This window comes from Gigantopelta aegis, chromosome 7 (assembly GCF_016097555.1).
Source record: "Gigantopelta aegis isolate Gae_Host chromosome 7, Gae_host_genome, whole genome shotgun sequence".
Classification (NCBI taxonomy): Eukaryota; Metazoa; Mollusca; class Gastropoda; order Neomphalida; family Peltospiridae; genus Gigantopelta; species Gigantopelta aegis.
In genome coordinates this window covers 12,029,272-12,049,207 of record NC_054705.1, presented here as the reverse complement: position 1 = coordinate 12,049,207, position 19,936 = coordinate 12,029,272, and the positions used below count along the sequence as shown (strand labels likewise).

Below are 19,936 nucleotides of genomic sequence, written 5' to 3'. Positions count from 1 at the left end.
TTGTAACTGTATCCAAGTGTGTTACAGGTTTGTAGATTAACTAAACTTAGTGTCCATGCTGTATCCAGGTGTGTTACAGGTTTGTAGATTAACTAAACTTAGTGTCCATGTTGTAACTGTATCCAGGTGTGTTACAGGTTTGTAGATTAACTAAACTTAGTGTCCATGTTGTAACTGTATCCAGGTGTGTTACAGGTTTGTAGATTAACTAAACTTAGTGTCCATGTTGTAACTGTATCCAAGTGTGTTACAGGTTTGTAGATTAACTAAACTTAGTGTCCATGTTGTAACTGTATCCAAGTGTGTTACAGGTTTGTAGATTAACTAAACTTAGTGTACATGTTGTAACTGTATCCAAGTGTGTTACAGGTTTGTAGATTAACTAAACTTAAGTGTCCATGTTGTAACTGTATCCAAGTGTGTTACAGGTTTGTAGATTAACTAAACTTAGTGTCCATGTTGTAACTGTATCCAGGTGTGTTACAGGTTTGTAGATTAACTAAACTTAGTGTCCATGTTGTAACTGTATCCAGGTGTGTTACAGGTTTGTAGATTAACTAAACTTAGTGTCCATGTTGTAACTGTATCCAAGTGTGTTACAGGTTTGTAGATTAACTAAACTTAGTGTCCATGTTGTAACTGTATCCAAGTGTGTTACAGGTTTGTAGATTAACTAAACTTAGTGTCCATGTTGTAACTGTATCCAAGTGTGTTACAGGTTTGTAGATTAACTAAACTTAGTGTCCATGTTGTAACTGTATCCAGGTGTGTTACAGGTTTGTAGATTAACTAAACTTAGTGTCCATGTTGTAACTGTATCCAGGTGTGTTACAGGTTTGTAGATTAACTAAACTTAGTGTCCATGTTGTAACTGTATCCAAGTGTGTTACAGGTTTGTAGATTAACTAAACTTAGTGTTAATTTTAATGGGTTGAAACTAGGGTCTGTCCCTTTAACTAAACTTAGTGTTAATTTTCACGGGTTGAAACTAGAGTCTGTCAATTTAATGATGCCTTAGCACATTTTAACCTGTGGCTATTCAGGGCTGGGATTTGGTGAACTGTAAAAAAGAGGAAATCTAGAGGGGTCCCGGAAATTCTTGAAATCCTACATGTGTAGGTCAAAATCTGTGCCATCTGACCAATTTTGGAGGAAATTAAGGACGATTAGAATACGAGGAAATGCAATGTTCCACGAGAGGAAAACAGCTGATCCGAGGAGAATTCCCACCCCTGCTATTTGGTGTCATGACATATGGTTATTTCAACACATGTTTGAGAGAGAAAAAAACAGTGAAAACCTGCTGCCACCAAATAAGCTATACTTACTGAATAAGCATCAAGGGATCTTTTATATGCACTTTCCAACCTTTGATATGAATGAATGAATGAATGAATGGAGGGAATTAACAAATGAATGTGTGGGTGAATGAATACAATTATCTTTTATATGCACTTTTCAATAGAAAGGATAGTAGATACATCACAACCAGTAGTGGGGCATGAATGAATGAATGATTAGATTGATAAAAGAAAAGTTTGCTCTGTTTAATTACACCACTAGAGCACATTGATCAATTAATCATCGGCTGTTGGATGTCAAACATTTGGTAATTCGGACACATTGTCATTAGAGGAAACCTGCTACATTTTTCCATTAGTAACAAGGGATCTTTTATATGCACTTTCCCACAGACAGGATAGCACATACCACAGCCTTTGATATACCAGTTGTGGTGCACTGACTGGACCGAGAAATAGCCCACCGATGGGGATCGATCCCAAACTGCCCACACATCAAGCGAGCGCTTTACCACTGGGCTACATCCCGCCCCGGGTTGATGAATGAATGAATGAAGAATGTATGAATGAGTGAAAGGAAGAATTAATGAATGAATGAGTAAGAGAATGAATAAATGGAGTGAATGAATAAATAAAATGAATATTTGAATGTTTAACAATAAGAAAGCATAAAAAGCATAAAAATAATAAGACTACCGGTAAGTAAAAATGCAGCTAATAATACTGAAAAATAATTAGCTGTATTTAGTAAATATATCATAATGTTCTGTGCTGTTAATTCCACGGAATCAGTCATCCGTGACGCCCTTGCTGGCGAGTTCTTCCTGTACTCTGGTCAGGTAGGTGGAGTCCGGATACCCAAAACTGGAACAGCAAGAAAGAATCTGTTGAGAAATCGGTAAATACAACCCAATACGTCAGTTTGTTTTGTTTAATGAAACCACTAGAGCACACTGATTTATTAATCATCGGCTATTAGAAGGAAGGAAATGTTTTATTTAACGACGCACTCAACACATTTTATTTACGGTTATATGGTGTCAGACATATGGTTACGGATCACACAGGTATTGAGAGAGGAAACCCGCTGTCGCCACATCATGGGCTAATCTTTTCGATTAGTAGCAAGGGGTCTTTTATATGCACCATCCCACAGACAGGATAGTACATATCACAGCCTTTGTTACACCAGTTGTGGAGCACTGGCTGGAACGAGAAATAGTTAATCCACCGATGGGGATCGATCCTAGACTGACTGCGCATCAAGCGAACGCTTTACTACTGGGCTACGTCCCGATCCCCATCGGCTATTGGATGTCAACCATTTGGTAATTCGGACATATAATCTTAGGTCTGGTTTCCATTAATGTGATTCAGCGTGCGTTTGTTTTATCATGCACGATTCCGTGACTGGAAATATGCTTTTTTATCTGTGCATCTTCGCAAGCAGAATACTTTTCAAAATTTGATGTCGTCAAAGTGTACTTCACGTTATGACGTCACCGCGCTATAACAGTCACGCACGAAAAAATTGGTCATTAATCAACTCTTTTTTTTCAATAAAAGGGTCCCATGTACCGTAAACTAAATGAATTGTATCGATAAAACCACGCATGGGAAGCGGGCCCAAGAGAGGAAACCCACTACATTTTTCCATTAGTATCATCGGATCTTTTATATAGGGGTGGGACGTAGCCCAGTGGTAAAGCACTCACTCGATGCGCGGTCAGATGTGAGATCGATCCCCGTCGGTGTGCCCATTGGGCTATTTCTCGTTCCAGCCAGTGCATTACGACTGGTATATCAAAGACCGTGGGTATGTACTACCATGTCTGTGGGATGGTGCACATAAAAGAACCATTGCTGCTAATCAAAAGGTGTAGCCCATGAAGTTGCGACAGCAGGTTTCCTCTGTCAATATCTTAACCATATGACTGATGCCATAAAACCATAAATGAAATGTATTGAGTGCATCATTAAATAAAACATTTCTTTCTTTCTTTCTTTTATATATGCACCATCCCACAGACAGGGTAGTACATACCACAGCCTTTGATATACCAGTCGTGGTGCACTGGCTGGAACGAGAAAAGACCCAATCACCTGACTGGATCCACTGAGGTTGTTCGATCCTGCGGCACAATTTAAGCATCTCAGACAAGTTCTCAACCAACTGAGCTGAATGGCTGGAACAAGAAATAGCCCAAGAGGTCCACCGACGGGTATCAATCACAACCCAGTACTGACTCCCACTCACCAAGTTGTACAGGTGGCAATATTTTATGCAAACTGTTGTACTGTTTGTATGTTGTTACATGAGAGGCCGTTAGATACCATTTATCTCATGACGAGTTGTTTTAAAATGCATCTAACGAGCAAAAGCGAGTTTGATATGTTTTTAAACAATGAGTTGTGAGATAAATGGTATCTAACGGACATGAATGTATTATTCTATTTCATACATCTCCTAAAAAAACCCAGGTTTTAAGCAAATTTTAACATCTTTTTCAACTAAAAGTTATTTACAGCCATTGTAGATGTAGCTAACTTATGCGTCACAGACACATGATTGTGAGATTAACTATGCGTCACAGACACATGATTGTGAGATTAACTATACGTCACAGACACATGATTGTGAGATTAACTATACGTCACAGACACATGATTGTGAGATTAACTATACGTCACAGACACATGATTGTGAGATTAACTATACATCACAGTGTAATCGATTTCCACCATGTTGTTTCTTATTGGATGTATGGCACTGGTTACCTAGTCATCACCTAGGAGCAGCCAGTCGTATGTCTTGAAATTGTTAACACACACGTACATGTGTAAACAACCATGTGTTATCAAAAATAACACATGATGTTCTCACCAACGGGTGTGTAAGAAAAAACTTAGAATTCACAAGACCTGCCAATAGGTTATGTGATGAAGTGTATTAATAACTGAAAGTTAAAACTTGAAAATGTAGCATCACCAGAGTTGAAAAATAATGTTTCGTGGCAGGTTACACAAAAATAACTGATCGTAATCGGACAATCAGTTACCTATAGTCCTAACTTCCCAAAGGGAACGCCTTTTTTCATACTATGGAATTTACTCCACAAATTATTTATTTCTGAGCCAATTGTTTTCTAAATTGCACACAAAAATAGTGATTTATTACTATTTCCAAAACACTTTAACGTTTCTTCTTACATCAAACCAAACTGAAATTATTTACAAAATGTTTTCAAGGCTTCTAGAATTTTTACAAAATCCACTAGCCATGGGATCAGTGACTTTAAAAATGTACCAGCCACGATTAAAAATTCACTAGCCCTACTTTGCGTAATACAATTTTACTAATAGATATGTTACCTAAAGAGGGAGATCTAGATTAAAAACGGTTAACATTGGGGGTTGGGGTAGGGGCAGGATATTCATATTTACTAAGTAGACTTAAATACAGCATTTAACAACTTTGTTTTCACTAGCCATCGGGCACGGCAATAGTAGATATTTACTAACCCAGCAATGAATATCAGTAGCCATGGGAGTGGGGCTACCATAATCTAGAGCTCTGCTAGCCATCGGGCATGGCAATAGTAGATATTTACTAGCCCAGCAATGAATATCAGTAGCCATGGTAGTGGGGCTACCATAATCTAGAGCTCTGCTAGCCATCGGGCATGGCAATAGTAGATATTTACTAGCCCAGCAATGAATATCAGTAGCCATGGTAGTGGGGCTACCATAATCTAGAGCTCTGCTAGCCATCGGGCATGGCAATAGTAGATATTTACTAGCCCAGCAATGAATATCAGTAGCCATGGTAGTGGGGCTACCATAATCTAGAAACCCTGGTTTTTGTAGATGGATGAGATGGACTAGAGGTAAAATTCATGTGAATTGACTTCTGGTTACCTAACATTTTGAAACGCTAGCTGTTCCCTGTTTTAATTTACAGCTCTCTTAGGCAGATCTCACTGTTTAAGGTGAGTGATCACTCTTGCTCACCAACACTCATCTGAGACTGGTTCAAGGAGAGTGATTATTAGCTCACCTTAGCATGTGAATTATAACAAGATACGCCTGAGGAATATGATATGCCTGTCAGGAGTTTGATGGAAAACCATAGATTGTGAAAATTAGTGCGAGTAAGTCATACTTGGGATATGTTTTCAGGCCATTGAATGATGCTGTATACCACTGTTAAATTAATTTATTAGAACAGACATAATTTATTAATATATATATATAGAGAGAGAGAGAATTTTTAGTACAGAAATTGGGAATTTTCAGAACAACTTTCTTTTGGGAAGGGGCCTATGTTCAGACCCATAGAATTGCTGGACAGATTTCTGTACATGTAAATATGCTTGAGAATAAAGTTAAAATGAATGAAGCTATACAAATCGTCATACCCCTGTGCTCCACCATGGGTGTTAGTCTTATGGTGGATATCATTCCATATTACACAGTCGTCTTTGCCTGTTGTTGCTGAGCGACCAACTGTAAACGTCAGCTTCCGGTCAAAGGCTTTCTGGAGCAGACGGCGAACTTTCCGTCCATCTGGACTGTCAGGCAGATATGCCGTCCTGTGTGTTCCGTAATACAGTTTGCCAGGATGTGGGTGGTCCTTCTGCGTTGAGAGAAAGAAAAGAATCAATAGTCCTTCCCACAGAGAACACCTTTTCCCCCGACTATGGAATTTACTACAAGTTTAATATATTTATTTCTGAGCCAACTGTTTTCTAAATTGCACACAAAAATAGTGTGATTTTTTGGTTATTTCCGTTTTGTGACTGTGACATGTAGAAAACATGGTGCATTTTTTCATTATCAGCAAGTGATGTTTTATATACACTTCCCCAAACAGACAAGGCAGCACATACCACAACACTTGAAATTTCAGTCGTGGGGCACTGGCTGGGTATGAAAACCCCCAAAACAATCAGGGAATGGGTTCACCGAAGGTATTCGATCCTTGATCCAAATCAGCGATAGAAATAAGCAGAATTTTTACAAATCTACAAATCTACTTGTCCGCCAATATTTTCATTTGTCCAAATGAATGTTTTGCTTTATTCAAAATGAAACTGCATTGAAATTTTTTACTTGTGCACTGGACAACCATTGAGGTACATTTTGGTTGTCCAAGCAGATTTTTACTTGTCAGGACAAACTGCTTATTTCGAACTCTGCAAGTACTTAAAGCATGAAGTACTCTACGCAGTGGCGTAGCGTGGGCGGGGCGGGTACGGGTGCATGAAGTACTCTACGCAGTGGCGTAGCGTGGGCGGGACCACCGGGACGGTTGCCCCGGGTGCATGAAGTGCTCTACACAGTGGCATAGCGTGGTCGGGACCACCGGGACGGTTGCCCGGGTGCATGAAGTACTGTATGCAGCGGCGTAGCATGGGTGGGGCCACCGAGACGGTTGCCCCGGGTGCATGAAGTACTGTACGCAGTGGCGTAGCATGGGTGGGACCACCGGGACGGTTACCCCGGGTGCATGAAGTGCTCTACGCAGTGGCGTAGCGTGGGCGGGACCACCGGGACGGTTGCCCCGGGTGCATGAAGTGCTCTACACAGTGGCGTAGCGTGGTCGGGACCACCGGGACGGTTGCCCAGTTGCATGAAGTACTGTACGCAGTGGCATAGCGTGGGTGGGGCCACCGGGACGGTTACCCCGGGTGCATGAAGTGCTCTACGCAGTGACGTAGCGTGGGTGGAGCCACCGGGACGGTTGCCCCGGGTGCATGAAGTGCTCTACGCAGCGGTGTAGCATGGGCGGGACCACCGGGACGGTTGCCCCGGGTGCATGAAGTGCTCTACGCAGCGGCGTAGCGTGGGTGGGGCAACCGTCCCGGTGGCCCCGGGTGCATGAAGTACTGTATGCAGCGGCGTAGCGTGGGTGGGGCCACCGAGACGGTTGCCCCGGGTGCATGAAGTACTGTACGCAGTGGCGTAGCGTGGGCGGGACCACCGGGACGGTTGCCCCGGGTGCATGAAGTACTGTACGCAGTGGCGTAGCGTGGGTGGGGCCACCGGGATGGTTGCCCCGGGTGCATGAAGTACTGTACGCAGTGGCGTAGCGTGGGCGGGGCCACCAGGACGGTTGCATGAAGTGCTCCACACAGTGGCGTAGCGTGGGCGGGGCCACCGGGACGGTTGCATGAAGTGCTCCACACAGCGGCATAGCGTGGGCGGGGCCACTGGGACGGTTGCATGAAGTGCTCTATGCAGTGGTGTAGCATGGGCGGGACCACCGGGACAGTTACCCCGGGTGCATGAAGTGCTCTACGCAGTGGCGTAGCGTGGGCGGGACCACTGGGACAGTTACCCCGGGTGCATGAAGTGCTCTACGCAGTGGCGTAGCATGGGCGGGACCACCGGAACAGTTACCCCGGGTGCATGAAGTGCTCATGGGCGGGACCACCGGGACAGTGGGTGCATGAAGCTCTACGCAGGGCGTAGCATGGGCGGGACCACCGGGACAGTTACCCCGGGTGCATGAAGTGCTCGTACCCCGGGTGCAGTGGCAGTGGCGTAGCATGGGCGGGACCACCGGGACAGTTACCCCGGGTGCATGAAGTGCTCTACGCAGTGGCGTAGCGTGGGCGGGACCACTGGGACAGTTACCCCGGGTGCATGAAGTGCTCTACGCAGTGGCGTAGCGTGGGCGGGACCACTGGGACAGTTACCCCGGGTGCATGAAGTGCTCTACGCAGTGGCGTAGCATGGGCGGGACCACCGGGACAGTTACCCCGGGTGCATGAAGTGCTCTACGCAGCGGCGTAGCGTGGGCAGGATCACCGGAACAGTTGCCCCGGGTGCAAAATTCTGGACTGTTGGAAGAGACTCGGGGAGTGCTAACGGTCCACTGGTTAGGGGGCGCAATACTTGCCTTGCCACTGGCTCTACTGACTAAGCTACATTGTAGTTCCTCCGAATCCAGGTCAAAACCCCCTCCGGTCAAAAACCCCTCAGTCAAAAAAAACTCCAGTCAAAAACCCCTGCGATAAATAGTCAAATGGTCAAAACCTCCTCTTATTTGTTTATTTTTTATGGTGGTAAAATTAGTAAAATGTTGATATAGATGGATAATTGTTTTAATTTTTTATAAATAATTCTCTGAAATATATTTAGTTATGTTGTTATTTAGTGTATGTTACACGACATAGACTTCAAGGCTTTAAATGAAGCTACTCATAGACTTGGAATTATAATTTTTGTAAAATGTTTGATCTTAGAGCCATGTTTGATCTTAGAGATTAATGTAACTGGGAAGCCTTGGAAAAATCCTTAAATAATAAAATAATATAATGAAAGAACTTGATAGTAATTAGCAATGTTTATAAATTGTTTGATGGATCTCTAACCACCAACGTATGTGAAGGCTGGAATAATGCCTTTGCCAAGCTTATTGGACATGCTCACCCAACCATCTGGTGTGCCATAGACAGTCTTCAAAAAGACCAGGCTATGGCATCCACACGGTTACTGTGAGAGAACAGGGGTGAGAGCCCAGCAAAATGTGTACGCCGTAACACTGTCAAACTGCAATCCAAGCTCATGAATTTATGCACAGCCCGCCGAGATGGTGTTGAGTCAATGGAGGATACCCTCAAAGACATCGGACACTGGCATTCCCAGTCTGGAGCTCCACGCGGTAAGACGTGTTTGTTTCGCTTGTGCACACTGCACGTGCTTTCGTGTGCTCGACTTGGGGGTCCTTCATTTCGTTGTTTTTGTCAGCGAAATGAAGTTTTGTACTGGGATGTATGCGGCCATTGGAACCGATTGAACGCTGGAACGCTTCTCGTTTCGACAGCCTGCACCACCAGGTTGGATTCTTTTTTAGCGAGATTCCTTGCCTTCACGTCATTTCTACGTCTGACTGTCGACTTGTTTTTTTCGTGACTCGTATGACGGCCATTCTGCAGAATGCCACGGTTGTTCGCGTTTAGTCTCTACATGTCCGAGCCTGTCCTAGCAGCACTGGAAGATTGACCGCCCCACTCTAAGAAGAAATAGGAAGCGGGGTCGGCCCCTACTACTCTTTTTCTAGACTTTACCTTGCTTTATAGTGATACCATCTCGTATCCTCCGGAGTCCGCACCACTATACCAACCCATGACGACTAGACTATACCCTAGTCTGATACTCTCTCTCGTTCAGACGGATCCAGCTTCTCAAGATCTGTATTTCAGCACAGCACTACACTTTCAATGTCTATTGACTGTCAATCTAGGGGTTTTCTTGACGGGATGCAACCCATCTCGTCCCTTTAAGCTGTGCACCCAAACGGCCTTAACGAGGCCACTCGCGTGGACATATCTGCATTCAAATTTAAATATTATTAAATAGTCCGATCCTCTCTTCTTTCTTTCATTTAATTTTGGACTGTCCTTCTAAAATGCTCCAAATTATATAAATATTCGGCCGAGCAGTCAATTCGTTTTTTATTTTTGGCTTGTAACCTTTTTAATTTTTTTTAATTTAATCTATTAACTTTTTGACTAATTGCTATTTTCAAAATTCTGCCCATTGTCACCATTGTCACTATTGCATGTTATTATACTCTCGATTCTCAACTTAAAGTTAAATTTACATTACTAGATACATAGTACAAATTAATTGCTATGATCACATTTGTATGTGTTTATTTGTATGGAATCGTACTCTAGATTTAAAGTTTTTCACTTGATTAAAAGGTTCATACACAGTATTAAAACCAACAATCAACAGTTGTAGGTGAGTCAGACACACAACCTGTGAGAAATCACATTGCAAGTGGATGATTGGATCTTCCAGAAATGAGTCACCAAATTGCTAGGAGTGAGAGAGAGAGGCAGAGAGAGACGGGAGAGAGAAGGAGGGATGGAGAGAGAGAAACAGAGAGACGGGGAGACAGAAACAGAGATAGAGGGAGAGGCAGAGAGAGAGAGACATGAGGAAGAGGCAGAGAGAGACAGACAGACAGAGAGACACAGATAGTGAGAGTGAGAGTGAGAGAGCACACAAGTACCCACCGTTTGGATTCCATTGCTGAAGCTGTAGTTAATCACTATGGTGCTGTACTGTTCGTAGCCTGGCAGACGGTCGCTCGCAGTGGTACATGTCATGGAGCCTGGGGGCTGGTCTCCCATGATGATACCGTACACAGTGTTACAGGATGGGCAGATGGGCTTGAACGTCTGGAAGCACTTGTCTATACACGCTCTACAAAACACGTGACCACATTTCTCCAGCTTCTTGCGGTCCGTGATCGTGTCCATGCAAATAACACAGGTGTTATCATCTTCCTCTTGTTTCCGTTCTTCTTTCTCTGCTGCAGTTTCATCTTGATTTCCTCCTTTCTTCACTTCTTTTTCTACTCTCTTTGCATCATCATTAGGAGAATCATCATCAACATCATCTTTTTCCCCATCCTCATCTTTACCTACATCATTTCCATGTATTGCGTCACCAGTCGCTCCATTCACCACTGCAGTCTGACCACTTTTCTTTACTGGAATTTTTGAAGCATTGCCTGTACTACCTTCTGAAGAACTTTTCCCATTATCAAGCCCATCATCATTTTTCAGCGGACCATTCCTTTGATTGGAATTGTCGATTATTGCTAATTGGTCAACTGTGATCTCAGAACTGGTGGCATTAGTGGAAGAGTCTAGACTTTTTCTAGTACGTTGTTTCAACTTTTCTGTCCCGTGTTTCGCGTTAGTCTTTTCTAGAGTTTTCTTCTTCAGGTCCCCAGAGGTCGAGGATTCTGGTTCATAGTTTTGAGAGGCATCACTTTCAATTTCACTTTGATTTTGAAATATCTGTTTACAAACTGAAACAATTTCTGAAGTGAGTTTTCTGTCCAGAGTGACAATGTTGAACTCTCGCACGGTTCCACTCGATTTGTAAGCCGCAATAGCTCGTACAACTGCTTCTGCAGCCACATCAGTTGGGGCACCACCAGCTGCAATAAAATTATTAGAAGAACAAAAAGTGTTGTTTTATTTAACGACACCACTAGAGCACATTGATTTATTAATCATCGGATATTGGATGTCAAACATTTGATAATTTTGACATATAGTCTTGGAGAGGACACCCACTACATTTTTCCATTAATAGCAAGGGATCACAGACAGGATAGCACATACCAGTCTTTGATACACCAGTCGTGGTGCACTGGATGGAGTGCGAAATAGCCCAATGGGCCTACTGATGGGGATTGATTCCAGAAAGATCGCATATCAAGCAACTGCTTTACCACTGGGTTACGTCCCACCCCTGTAGAAGAACAAAAAATATATTAGAAAAGATTTTAACAAAACTGTGAATGGGAAATCCAGTAAAATTATTATTTCAAAATCTCTGTAAAAGAATTAGTGACACCCTTGAAGTATGTCTCACTAAACACCATTATACTACCCTCAGCTAAAAACCTGCCTAATATAATTCCCCAAACCCTTGTAAATTTGTTTTTGAAAAATACCTGTAGCTACCATATCAGAAGCGGATTCAGCAGGACAGTGTTATTCTTAGCAAGTATGATTCGAATTTATTGTCTGTATATGTATTGTCTGTTATTTCTTTTACGTTCATCTGGGTATGAACAAAAAAAATTATAATCTGTAAAGTTATATGAGAACGCCTTTGCCGATTCACAGTTTGCGGATGATCTTTTTTTTTTGTTCATACCCTGATGAATGTAAAAGAAATAACAGACAATCCTTAAATGTTCAACTTTAATGCAAACATCAACAGCATCTCCGCTGCTGCCAGTATTGCGATTGGAAAAGTAATACCTATATCTCGCTTGTTTACTTCATAAAGGTTGGGACCCCCCCCCCCCCCCCCCCAAACAAAACTCCCCTGAAAAACCTCAGTTAAATGCTCTATTACTGAGACTCCACTGGCAAAAGAGTTAAAGCAATATACTTACGTAATAAAAACAAATTAGTTTTGTTTAACGCCACCGCTAGAGCACACGAGATTTATTAATCATCAGCTATTAGATGAAAAACATTTGTTAATTCTGACATATAGTCTTAGAGAGGAAACCCGCTACATATTTTCATCAGTAGTAAAGGATCTTTTATATGTAGCATCCCACAGACAGGATAGCACATACCACAGCCTTTGATATACCAGTCGTGGTGCACTGGCTGGAATGAGAAATATAAATAGCTCAATGGGCCCACCGACGTACTTACACAATAACGGCATCGTCAGAGATCTAATTTTCCGGAGATTTGCCGTTTTAAAAATGCCTTCGTAAGTCTTTTTCATCTCTCCTACCCAGACATCTGGATTCTTTGACGAAAATGCAATTATGTGGACATGGAACAGTAAGTCAATCTTTAGTTTCGTTCCGCCGGTGCGAGAAATTAGTATCCCTTCTTGGCATGTGCTCTCCTTTTCAATTGTTCTCAGCTGTGGCCCCACGGCTTGATAAAGCAGTGTAGTCTCTGGGGGCAGTTCATCTGGAGGTTTACCGTTAACTTCTGCCACCACAGCCTTCGTGGGGACTTTCGAAATATCAGCAGAAAAGACTTTTACCTTGATGTTGTGCTTCGTGGTAAACTCTTTAGTTCCTTGGTCGGAGGATGGGCGGCTGGAGGCCTCCGACATCACGTACTCTTCAGTACGTTTCTCTGATCTGTTAACAAAGGAAAGGAATGTATGCTAAAAAACACCTCAGCTTATTTAAACAAAAAGTAAAAATTTTAAGTCTGGTTTATTACTAGAACACAGTGTAATTAATCATTGGCTATAGGTAGTACTAAACCAAATAATTTCAGGCTGGGTCGAAGTTCGACGTGCACCCAACTGTTGATAGAGAAGTGAACACCACAAGTCCTGTGATTGGTGATAAATATGAGTGTTGGCTGTAAAAAGAAATAGTTTCATCTGGGTAAAAAAAATATGCAATTTTATTTCATCTAGTACCACTGTGTCAAGTAGTCTTGTGCTTGAAACATGTATGGGGTACCTGTAAAAAAAAGTACTCGAATTTTGTGTGGAACTAAGGTAGTCATAGACGCTACCCGTCATCTCAGAAATGATCAGCTTGACCCCCAATTTTATGTTGATTGATATGCTGTAGGTAGGAGTTTTAGCCAAATATGTTACTACACATGTATTATCATCTATGGGATTTGATTTGGTAGTATACACCTTATAGTGAAATTAAAACATTTGATACTTTTACTGTTAAAACGTAATGCATGGTCAACCACAACTGGTGGGTCACGATTCTAAAGTTGCATTTAACCGATATGCAATTTCCCTACCAAGTTGTCACGGCATGCTTTATAAAGGCAATTTTAGAATTAATTACTGAAACAGGCTTGTTTAATCTCAGGGCAGCATGGTGCTGATTAAGGCAAGATGGTGCTAGACTAATGAGTCATGGTGCCGCACCATGCTAATACAGGCCAGGGAAAACACTATGTGAATGGAACAATAGTTCTTAAGAAATATGGTGCCCTGTGTACCAAATAATAGCTTGTAAGCTTCTGGTATAGAAAAGGCTGAGATAACGTGAACAGAAAAGACCCCCAATTAGGCCAAATATATTGGAAGACAGATACCTTCTTTTTCCACATAAATCTAAATTGTACCTGCTATCATGGCAGATTACTGAACCTCCTGCCATTAGCGTGCGTAAAAGTTAAAGTTTAAGTTTGTTTTGTTTAACGACACCACTAGAGCACATTGATATAATAATCATCAGCTATTGGATGTCAAACATTTAGTAACTTTTATATGCATTATCCCACAGACAGGATAGCACATACCAGTCGTGGTGCACTGGTTGGAATGAGAAATAGCCCAATAGGCCCACCGTGCATCAACCGAATGCTTTTAACACTGGGCTACATCACGCCCAAAAAGTATAAAGATAGATGACACAAAGATAGACGGAGAAAAAGATTTTTGCATATAAAAAAAATAAAAAGTGGGGTGGCCTTTGATCCCCATCTTTAAAGATTGTGCAATGCCCCCTCCCCAACCCAGCTGAAAAGCGAATTAATATATATACCTCCCCCAACCCCATTGCTGACATTTTCTGACACATATAAAAGACTTACTTATAAATTAAATACTTACTTGTATTTCTTATACATGTAGTTAAAATTTCAGTTCCAAGTTTATACCATTTATACTGAGATCATCTGAAATAATAAAATAACAAAGTTGGAAATGCAGCTATTACAAAATGTGTGTGTGTGTGAGCTAGCTATTTATGAATATGTGTGACTGTGGATATGTCTGGTTATGAGAGAGAGAGAGAGAGAGAGAGAGAGAGAGAGAGAGAGAGAGAGAGAGAGAGAGAGAGAGAGAGAGAGAGAGAAAGTCAAAGAGTGAGAGGAGAGAAAGGAAGGTAGATAATGTTCAAAATAAGTCTTACTTGTATCACCAACACACGAACAGTTCAGTACTATTAATAAACTACGTGAATTCATTATGACAGTAAAATGTCCAAAACTTACAATATACATTCAATTCGTCATCGATAATACATACACCTAGACTGGATTAAGTCAGAAATATTAAGCAAATTATATGTTTAAAGGTATGTTATTAAGAAAAATAAAAACTGGTTTGTGGAGTGCATGATGCTTTTGCAGCCGTGCTTATGAGTGCACCGTTATGCACAAATTCAACTGTATTGCAGCCTGGTGCTTATGAGTGCACTGTTATGCACAAATTCAACTGTATTTGCAGCCTGGTGCTTATGAGTGCATCATTATGCACAAATTCAACTGTATTGCTGGCTAAAGAAAATTCTGACCACTTCTCTCCGTTATGCACAAATTCAACTATATTGCCGGCTAAAGAAAATTCTGACCACTTCTCTCCGTTATGCCCAAATTCAACTGTATTGCCGGCTAAAGAAAATTCTAACCACTTCTCTCCGTTATGCCCAAATTCAACTGTATTGCCGGCTAAAGAAAATTCTGACCACTTCTCTCCGTTATGCACAAATTCAACTGTATTGCCGGCTAAAGAAAATTCTGACCACTTCTCTTTCGACCTGCACTGTCGTCTGCTTTCTTTGTATTAATTGCCATATGCCACATTTTGCATGGATCTTTTTGTGCTCAAGTTCAGTCAACTACCGTACACACATCATGCTAAATATTGCATTCAAAGATGAATTCCATTAATACAACCACAATGGAGGCCTTCATTACTTATAACTTCAGTGGCTATATATATATATATATATATATATATATAGACTACTACCCGAGCACAGAATAATTAATCATCTGCTATTGGATGTCAAACAGTAATTCTGATGTATGTAGTCTTCAAAGAAGATACAAAACTTGTTACATTATTTTCATTACCAGGGGTGCAGAAAGCACTATGCGAGTAAAAATTCTCACAGACGTGTAAATACAACTATCAGTCTGATGGGCGATCTGTCTTTTTCTGACCGACGGTATTTTGTTTTTATTTTATAAATATTTTTGAATGTTGTAAATCTGTTTGAAAGAAGTGTGAAAAACTGTCTATTGGAATATTTCAAAATATATACATGTATATCATTTGATGTGAAGACGGCATATTATAATATTATTAAACGTTAAAGGGACATTCCTGAGTTTGCTGCACTTTTTAAAATGTTACCGACTTTTTAACGATTGTAATTACATATCAAATATATTTTTGTGCATAATATATTAATGGCTGTATGTTAAACGTGTTTCTGATCGTTCAAACCTTTGTATTAGGTTAAAGTTCATTTTATTTCCTAAAATATATTTTTTCGTACGTACGAAATTATTTGAAGACAAAATGCAGTTTGGGCCTCTTACAAATATTAAGACGACCAGAAACACATTGAATATACAGACACTGATATTCTAAACAAGAAAATATATTTAATATGCAAGTTTAATCGTAAAAATATTTTATTTGTCAGAAACATCTTACAATGCAGCAAACTCAGGAATGTCCCTTTAATGTATAGTTTTTTTAGGCTGGTGGATTAGTATAAATTGTGGCGTGCTAGTAAATTTTAGTTGGTTCTGTTCCGGCAGGCCAGTGAAATGTTTTTCATTTCTGTACCCCTGATTATATTCGGTTATGGCACCACACCCAAATTGTTTTGTGCATTTAAAAAAAATTTAGTTGACCTTTTGACAAAATTAAATACTCATTACTGCATGATTTATGTTTCAATTCAGCCTAACTGTAACAGAATATATTTTATTGGAACATTTGATTTTATTCATAATGCTCAGAACACTATTTTCCACAATACTGTTGTCATATATGGAAGAATTTAATTTTTTATATCAACTCATTATATAGTGTGCACGAACCATGGTGATGGAGACCAAGGAATTTGTATTACAGATGGCTCGAAAAACATGTCCAAGGGATCCTAAACTCCATTTTGTTACGGGGGAGTGTCCTCCAGATCCTCTAGTCAATTGGCAGGGTTGAAAATTAACATGAAAACCATGGTCGCCAGCAGGGCCAGTTGAAGAAAAATCTTACTGGCCCTTCTCAAATTTAACTAGCCCTCCAGTTATCACATTGAAATTTAACTGCACAGCCAAATTCAAAACTAGAATGTTCTTTGTTGAACAATAACCATGTGCTCATCATATATAGTCCATTTGCTTCAAAAGGAAACTGATGACTTGGCATGTAACGTCATAATGAATAAAGTTAAAATTCATATATAAATTAGTCTGGGTGGCAGTCCTCTTTGTGGCAATGCCAGAGGGATGAAATACATTTTGTGGCGATGTAAGAGGGATAACATTTCCTTAGGAGTGGCTATCCTCCTACAGATGAAGCGCACACACGTTTGATTTAAATATTGCAAATGCTAGTAGACTACTAATAAAATAAATATTGAAAGAAAAATAAAGATAACAAAAAACAACAACCCCAAAAACCCAAAACATTTTACCAAAATACATGATGTATCATATTACAAAGCATAAAGCATGTGCTGCTGTTAGTGTGAGTTAAAACTACAAGATTGATTTTTATTTTGTCCTAGAATAATGTAAGCTAATTAAATATGGTTATTTTTTACCATTTTTACCAATCGTCCTTCAAGATCTTTGGTGGTCATAAAACCTACTGTAATACTGGACTACCGGTTGTAATGTTTGCCCAATTAATTCACTATTATCATATAACCATTCCCCACAGCTAATATATCTTACAGTTTTGGCAATTGTAAATTCTTATTAGAGTTCCTCTACTGTTTTTTGAAGAGTATATATAAGAACTGTATCAAGTCTAGGTAAACCTGCATGACCGGGTTTTCATTCTGTAGTGTCGATTGAGTTGGATTTTGTTTGTTCTCGCGGTTAATCCTTGTCTTTTGACACCAGCCCATTGAGTACAGTGAATATGTCTTCCCGAATGGTTTAACGACAGATTTATTTGATTATGAGAAAGTAAACAAGTGTAAAGAAACCAGCACACAACACCACAACATGTGTGATATTCACTCTCCTTACACACCCGTTGATTGGACCACTGTGTGATATTGCTGGTATCACACACCGATATCACATGTGTATGGCTAAATGTAAACAAGTGTAAAGAGACCAGCACACAACAACATGTGTGATATTCACTCTTCTTACACACCTGTTGAAGGGACCACTGTGTGCTATTGCTGGTATCACACACCGATATCACACATGTGTATGGCTACATGTAAACAAGTGTAAAGAAACCAGCACACAACATGTGTGATATTCACTCTTCTTACACACCTGTTGAAGGGACCACTGTGTGCTATTGCTGGTATCACACACCGATATCACACATGTGTATGGCTACATGTAAACAAGTGTAAAGAGACCAGGGCCCGGTAGCACAAAGCACTCATAACACTTACGTCAGACGTACGCCACACATTATGCATGGTGTACGTCTGACGTAAGTGTTATGAGTGCTTTAGGTTACCGGGCCCAGCACACAACACCACCTGTATACTTTGCCAACTTGAAAATATTGTGCAACGTTTTCAGTCTGAAGAATACTTAATCATGATAAATCTAGCTATATACATTAAGAAAGCAATGGACATACATAACAAAATTCTGCAGTATTAGTATTAATATAGGATGTATGAAAAAAATTAATGCATTTTGTGTATCTAGTTCTACATACATGTATGTCTATATGGTGAAATATATTAGTATTTTGTTATATACAGTATGGACATTATATAATGTATAACATGTTTGCATATACAGGGATATGATTTTTAAAAGCTTTTCATCCGATTTCTGCTCTTTTTTGTGTAAAATGATTATATAATACTAAACTGGAATATATGCGATGTTTGTACTTGTTTATAAACTGTACTGAAACTAGAATGTATACTAGTACCCATTCAGTCCTGACATCTCTACTGTGTATCAATTAAAAAAGTATGACTCTGGAACGCATCTAATTGTCTCTGGGCATGCTATGCTTGACATTTATAGATTCACTTACTATGACAATACACCACATGAAGTAGAAATTAAAGAAAACGGTTAATTTAATACATTCCATTTGCATTATTTCTGAAGGAGATTTATAGTCAACTGTGAAGCACACATCCATTGATTAGCAATACAGACTGTAAAAAAAGAAACAACAACAAATGTTTTAAAGACTACATATGTGACAACCTGTACTCAGCGGCCACCTGTCTTAAAGGAGAGGACAATTAAGGGATTTGGCCTGGTATGCATATTCAACGATATATAATGCACATTATTGCTTAATATCAACAAGTATAATCGTATAGTTAATTAATAAAACAGCTAAATGTGACGACTATTATATATAACGGGCGCAGCCATTTTGTACTATCTCAGTGAGTACGCCCTCTGGCGAGCTGGTGGTTACGTAATACTTAACGCGTCACGTCAGGAATGAGCCTTAGAACTAGAGAAACACAATCTACCTGGTTTTTGCGGGATGATAAATAGTCATACATTGAAATGTTCTGTAATAATACACATCCCAGTAAGCCAGCAATAAGTATATCCAGCACTATATATATTATTTTTCAATACAAAATAAAATACCATTGTCAAAGTGGCTACACAACAAGTCGAAATAATTCACAATGTTTTGCCCATGCATTAACCTACGTACTGAAATGATACACTGAGTGTTTTCTTAGTTAATTGGTCTATGCTGTTAGTTGCTTCTACCGTTGATTCCTGATTGGCAGGTGTGTATTTGATTGGTAACCAGACGAGCCAATTAATTGACGCTGTCTAGACACAAAAATACATACCGGTATTGTGGAATATTACCTGTCGCCCCTAAAATTGTAATGGACATGGTTTATTACTGTAAATAGTTCTGTAAAACTATTGATTAAGTAGACTTTTCCATCTAAAACCACAGAACTGACCAATTACGTAGTCCCAAAGAAAAGAAATTATCACTTGGGTATCATGGGTTGTCGTTTTTGCTCGGACGTAGCATATCAATAGGCATAATAGTGTACATTTTTCCTTTGGATTATTAAACAGAGGAAAACACTATAACCCCATTTTGTTCCGTTAATGCAACTTGAAATATATTTAGTTAAATAGTTTATTATATTATTACGTCATTTATGCTGTTTTACAAGTCAGGTT

At 40.1% G+C, this 19,936-nt stretch overlaps 1 protein-coding gene across 2 annotated transcripts in view; it reads right to left on the bottom strand.

Annotated features, from left to right (window-relative positions):
- Positions 1–1,912: 1,912 nt before the first annotated feature.
- The window catches only part of LOC121377546 (E3 ubiquitin-protein ligase DTX4-like), a 25,124-nt gene continuing 7,100 nt past the window's right edge, over positions 1,913–19,936 (bottom strand). For both annotated transcript variants that reach the window (XM_041505589.1, XM_041505590.1), the window contains exons 2-6: positions 14,412–14,476; positions 12,512–12,957; positions 10,334–11,268; positions 5,720–5,937; positions 1,913–2,165 (exon numbers count right to left, since the gene is read on the bottom strand). In XM_041505589.1, coding sequence (XP_041361523.1) covers positions 2,090–2,165; positions 5,720–5,937; positions 10,334–11,268; positions 12,512–12,957; positions 14,412–14,428 — 1,692 coding nt within the window. In that variant the 5' untranslated portion in view covers positions 14,429–14,476 and the 3' untranslated portion in view covers positions 1,913–2,089. The remainder of the gene's footprint in view (positions 2,166–5,719; positions 5,938–10,333; positions 11,269–12,511; positions 12,958–14,411; positions 14,477–19,936) is intronic.